This window comes from Cucurbita moschata, unplaced genomic scaffold, assembly GCF_002738365.1.
Source record: "Cucurbita moschata cultivar Rifu unplaced genomic scaffold, Cmos_1.0 Cmo_Scf00004, whole genome shotgun sequence".
NCBI lineage: Eukaryota > Viridiplantae > Streptophyta > Magnoliopsida > Cucurbitales > Cucurbitaceae > Cucurbita > Cucurbita moschata.
The window spans coordinates 6,529,987-6,535,976 of record NW_019268520.1 but is presented as its reverse complement, the minus strand read 5'-3'; the positions used below and the strand labels follow the sequence as shown (position 1 = coordinate 6,535,976).

Genomic DNA, 5,990 nt, shown 5'->3' with positions numbered 1-5,990 from the left:
TTTTTTTTTTTTTTTTTTTTTTTTTTTATGTACTTTTTTATTTCTTTTCATTTGCTTGAAAAAATTAATAATAAAGAAAAGTATGTTATATGCCAATGCAGTTTTGACTCTGAACAAGGTATCAATTAATCTTTTTCGATATTGATAAAAGTCGAGTCATGAATTGTAAAGACGTTTTTCGAATTGTATATGAAGAAAAAACAATTCCCTTAAACTCTAAATTTGGTTTTAGTTTATCCCTCGAAACAAAGGTATTCAGCTCTTTAAACTTTCTCTTATGGGTTTTCTCTCACAATTTTAAAACATGTTTGTTTCGTTCCCATTTCCAACCTAGGTGGGATCTCACATACTTGTTGTATAACAAAGTTTTCTACTTTTGTTTTCAAAACTATTTTTTATGAACGGATTTTATTGTAAGATGATGAGTTTGATTTTCGAGAATGTCGATATTGACCCAAAAAAGGAAGGAAGAAAAAACCCGACCCACTTACACCGGGTCATGATTACGATATTCCTTCTATGATGTGAGGAAGTAAGATTTTGGAAAACCCATGTTTGAACGAAGAAGGGAGACAAAAGGGGTATATGCAGGGAGAACACAGTCCAACACATACCAAAAAGCCAAAGATTTTGCCCAAATCAGCGCTTCCTTCAAAAAAGAAAACCCCCCATTAAACTCATTTTGGAGTTTACACACACACACATATATATATATATATACACACAAAAGCTTGTCATTGTTCCAATAATTTGGTCTGGTCTTGCAACAATTCCAATGAAATGGTGTGTTATCATTTCATTTGGTTTGGTACAAACCAAATGATTACCAACTCAATTTTTAGCACATTTTTTTAAGTACGCTTCCCTAAAAACTTCTACTCTCCTTTGATTCATATGTGCAGGGACAATGTCTAAGATCTCACGTTAGTTACAAAGGTAAACAAAAACATTATATAACGGTGAGAAAACATCTTTTTGAGTCTTACTAATAAACAACATATATTAACCATGGGCTCGAGCTGCTGCACAACAAGATCGAAAAGAACAAAAAAAAGTTAACCGCTGGGAGTATAGTATTGACACTCATCACAAGGCGACAAAGATCTGTTTTGTCAGTAACGTGTGGGTCCCGCTGTTAGCTTCCATGTTTGAATTGCACGCACTTTTCGACTGCGTGAAATTGCACAAACTTACAAGAAAGAAACAAAATTGGGTTCTCCACCCTCAAATTCCTCACTTATTACATAAAACCCCCCTAAACTTCCTTAAATTACACAAGGTACACAGGACAGTGAATATCACATTTTATATTAATTAATTAATTAATTAATAAATAAATATTAAGAGCATATAAATGGGTGTGTGTCTTCATTTTTGTGCATTACTTAAAAAGGGTGGTAGTCAAAAGCTAGCAATGAGTTTAAAGCTGAATCTAAGCTTTTTTTTTTTTTTTTTTTTTTTTTTTTCTTTTTTTTTTTTAGTTTGCTTTTACAAAAATCGAGGGCGCTTACTAAGAGCGCATAAAGCACTCACACACTCTGGAAAGAAACTCCCATTTTTGCTTTTTTATTTTTTTAAAAATAAATATTTCTTAATTTCCAACGCAAAATCTCGTGGTTGGTCGGTTTGTCGAAGGGAAATAATTATGTAACATTTGACAATTATTACGAGATAATCACATCCTAATTATACAAAAGAATCAGAAAAAATAATATATATATATATATCGTTACATCAACACATCGTTCAACGTGTTTTATGTTCATTTTGAATATGTTGATCGAAGACATGTATCTGGAACATGTTTGGAATGGTACAACTTAATTTGCTGTTCATATGTATTTATGAACAGTTGGGATGCAGCAGCTTTCACTTTATTATGTCTCTCTACGAAAGAATGAAGGATGTTTGGTGAAGTTCAGAGGTTATCCCACATCAACTCAATCATGCATGCAACCATGGCCCCATACACATTTGATCAACTCAAATTTTGCATTTTGGTCCCCCAGCCATTAGTGGACCTATCTCTATCAAACCCTAAAACAACACAACATAATTTACTTAATCGTTTCGTAACGAGCTTGTTTGACCATTCTTACTTAGCATCGAAGAAAATGACGAGGATAATTCCGTTTATTTATTGTTTAGACGGTAGAAGTAAAAAATACGAAATGGGTAATAAAAATACAGGCGAATACCCATGTTTCCTTGCACTATCCTTTACGCTCTCGTTGATTTCAACATAAAATTTGTACAAAATAGATATTTTTGGCGGTCTTATTTGAGTTCAGATATCGTCATCTTTAGTCTTTTTCTCAAGATTTTAAAATGTGTCTATTAGGGAGAGGTTTTTACACCGAAATCTCACATAGAGGCTACTACACCATACATAACAGTTCTTCGTTGTTAGAAGTAGTCATTGGAGCGAGTTCATTGAATAATAATTTTATTTGATGTATGTATGTATGCGTATGTGTGTATATAAGAAGAAAAGTATTGATGGGAATTTTAAAATGGGTTTGTCAAAAAAAAAAAAAAATAGACATCTTTTTAACAAGTTGAAGGGCCTACTTCACATTAGCATCAACCCCTTTTCAACCTATAGTTTTCTTCTTTCGCCCATTAACTTTGACCCTATAAGCATCCAATGAACACACACAAAAACCTTTCTTTTCTCTTTGGATTCGTTTGAAGGGTAAATTTTAACATTTAAAATCAATAATTAAACATAAATTAAAAGCATATTTACATATAGGGGTAAACAAGTAATTTTGGCATGTTGTATATTGTTTTAATTAAACACATTAAAATGATTAATAAAAACTATAAAATTTATATTATTATTATTATTATTATTTTGATATGGATGCTTGCGTGAGGAAGCACTTACAATAAAAAGAAAAGGAAGAGTATTTATCTTTCTTTTTTGGATCATAATTGGCAGACGTCATGGCCTAAAGCAGAGGCCTTTCTTCAATGAATCGTAGAACGACAACAAATGGGCGAACGTTTGGTCTTGGTGGCTTTGGATTCTGCAAAACGACAAGTAGTCTTAAAGCGATTGAGAGTGACATCGACCTTCGAAGCCCAAGTAAAACTGGGCCCAAGTTATATGAGGTTTGGGCCTAGCCCTAAATAAATTAAAAGCTAAATTATAACAAATCCTATAATTTCACTTCATACAACCAAAAATAACTGTCGTTTCAAATTTTCTGTACAGAGGAATCAATACCTTTGCCAGATTATCTACATTGTCTGGGTCTGAAGTTCTCATGATCAAGAAGCTTCATTAGAAGCTTTTCCAGCCTCTTTGAGCTGCTGGTTGGTTTAACAGCATGGGGACTGCTGTAGCCCACACACGGACCTGTCTCTGAAACCGAGTTCCTTACGCACCAAGCACCTGGTGTGAACTGCCCATTCGACCTCTTTAATAGCTCGGCATCTATTCTGTTAAGTACTGAACTATTCTCAGCGAAACTCCGAGCAAAAGGGAGACCGCTTTGGACCATGTCGATGAAATGGTCAGACGTTAGATTAACCGGGTGCTGGTTTTGAGTATTGTCCCACTTCATATAATGCAAATCTTGGTTCACAGTAGTGTTTTGGTAGTCCTTGTGGTTACAGATGATGGTGTGAAAGTAACCCTCTGGAGAAGATAAGAAATTGGTGTAGTACATGAGGAGAGTCCGAGGGAGATTGTCCCATCCCCATATGCAGAATTCCAAAAATGGCTTTGTGAGAACCACCCATGAAGATCCTGCCATGGCAAAGACTTTCATTATCCGAGTATATTACTTCTAACAATGTCGAACTACTCGAGCGGATAAATTAATATCCAAACTCCTAAATTCTACGACACCCAATGAAACGGTAATCTGCTAATGTCTACAACTTTTCATCTCATTGACTTGAGTTTAGCTCGATTTATATCTCGTCCAACGTGAAAATATCTAGAATAATAAACCATCCAAAGGGTGGAGATGCCTTACCAGTAAATAACTTGAACGATGACGGTATTGACCTTCTCTCTTTTGCCCAAAACACTCCAGATTTCTTTGTATGATACAAGGCAGGATCTATTATTATAGTCCTGGCTCCCATGTCCCTAGATCAGTTATAAAACAATTTAGATAACAATGCGTTCACATCCAAACTGATATTTGTGAATCGTGATGCAACGAAGAGGACTAGGCTTACTCTTTCCAACCAAGATTACTCGAGTGCTCAACGAAGTTCAAATCCCTTGGCAAGAAGGAGAATACATGCAAAAGATCTGGAACATGAACATAGATTCAGTTACATGACCCAAAAAACAATAAAGCTCACGGGTCGAACATCGAACATCGTAGTACTGCAAATTCCTTTATTCTTCCTAAATATCAGCATCACAGTAAAAGAGGAGTTTCTGAGTTCTTGCAACATGATTTTACAAACTTCAACCAGAACAGAATTGGAAGAAAATGGCTGCTTAATGTCTGTAGCCTCACAAACTTTAATAGGGAGCAAGATCATAACAAGTATCCCAAAAATCTAGGAACTGAACAATATATTTAAGCAGATTATGAATTGAACACCAAGAACTCAGCCTCTTAACCCTAAGAAGATTTAGACATCTACCAATTGATCGCTTATTGAGCTTTCAGATTCACTCACAAAAAGAAATTGAATGGGAAGTCAAAAAATAACTAATAAAATCTTAAATATCAACAAAATAAACAGAAAATTCGTTGAATTCTGTACTTAGTATTAGCTCATTCCAATTTTAGTATGAACATATATACATGGAACATGGCAAAACTGAAATCAATATCGTGTTTACAAAAATTGGGGAATGTTTGCGATAAAGCGAGATCCCATAGTTTATGATCGATATACACTTAACAAGCTCGATGAACTAAATTGAATGCCAGGAATTACATTCTTAACCAATTTTAGTCCGAATCGACCTCAATTAACAAGCAAATGCCAGTTCGACGATGTATATAACATTCAACTTGAGAAACGACTGTAGAAATGAGCTAAAGAAATTACCGTCTTGCGAGAGCAGAGGATAATCAGAGGCGCTGAGATTAATGAACCAATCCCAATCCTTAGCGCGCTTCAGCAATATCGCAATTGCTTGAAGTGTAGAAGCAATCATAGTTGGACCTTTATCAGTGATCAAATTGGCCTTGCCTACAACCATCACATTCCTGAACTCTCTAAATACACTCTCCGATTTCACATATTTCGCCAGTTCGAGTCTCTCGGAATCCGAAGCTTCAAGATCGAGATGTAGCAGATAGTAGTTCCTCGGGTGATATACCGCCTGAAGAAGCCGCCTCATCGATCCACCATCTCCTTTGGTTCCTGATATGAAATACGCAAATCTCGGCAGTGGAGGAAGCCCTAGCTCTAGCATTTCATTCCCATCGGAGTCCAATACCAATCTCGTTGTGCCATGAGAAAAATCGGCGTCGGAAGAAGATTTAGGGTACCCGGGAGTAACAATTAGAATGAATATCAGAAACAGCAAGCAAAATACCCCCAACGACATCAGCCATTTCCGATCTGGATAATAGGGATTATGATTCTTCTTCATTTGAACTTACCAATTTCAAATTGGGATGCGATTTCTTAAACCCAAAACCTCGATCCGAACTTACAACTCAAAATAAGCTGAGTCGAGTTATTGGACTTGAACCATCGTAGATGAAAATGGATTTACGGGCGTGTTTGAAGCTTTCGATGCTTGAGAAAGAGTTCGGAAGGTGAAAGTGAGCTGTCGGCGCACCGGTCAGTGGCCTACTTGGTTGGTAAGAAGAAAATATAATTAAAGAAAAAAAAATTAATTGTTAATTTATTATTTTGCTGCTTAATATTTAGTCACCAATACTTGCACAGCCAATTTTTCTCGTTCAAATACAATTTAAAAAAATATATCATTTTTTTATTAAAAAAAAAATGAATATTAAAAGTTTATCAGGCAAAAAAAAAAAAAAAAAAAAAAA

General features: G+C 35.2%; 1 protein-coding gene across 3 annotated transcripts; it reads right to left on the bottom strand.

Moving 5' to 3' along the window:
* Nucleotides 1–2,813: 2,813 nt before the first annotated feature.
* Nucleotides 2,814–5,793, bottom strand: LOC111441688 (beta-glucuronosyltransferase GlcAT14C). Of its 3 annotated transcripts, none has more exons than XM_023078777.1 (5): nt 5,032–5,793; nt 4,198–4,273; nt 3,990–4,105; nt 3,233–3,757; nt 2,814–3,032 (listed from the first exon to the last, which is right to left on the bottom strand). In XM_023078777.1, exons 1-4 carry the CDS (start codon nt 5,579–5,581, stop codon nt 3,243–3,245), a joined length of 1,257 nt encoding a protein of 418 aa, XP_022934545.1. In that variant the 5' UTR covers nt 5,582–5,793; the 3' UTR covers nt 2,814–3,032; nt 3,233–3,242. The 3 variants fall into 3 exon arrangements, with proteins under 3 accessions (XP_022934545.1, XP_022934544.1, XP_022934543.1); XM_023078776.1 differs by having other exon boundaries at nt 3,000–3,131; XM_023078775.1 differs by having other exon boundaries at nt 3,000–3,757.
* Nucleotides 5,794–5,990: the final 197 nt, after the last annotated feature.

Bases quoted from the DNA above. Each gene is read 5' to 3' on its own strand.
- LOC111441688 (XM_023078777.1), bottom strand. From the start codon at position 5,581: ATGAAGAAGAATCATAATCCCTATTATCCAGATCGGAAATGGCTGATG. The intron at 4,106-4,197 runs GTAAGCCTAGTC...TAACTGATCTAG, and splicing joins AGTAATCTTGGTTGGAAAGA to GGACATGGGAGCCAGGACTA. The intron at 3,758-3,989 runs GTAAGGCATCTC...TTGCCATGGCAG, and splicing joins ATCGTTCAAGTTATTTACTG to GATCTTCATGGGTGGTTCTC.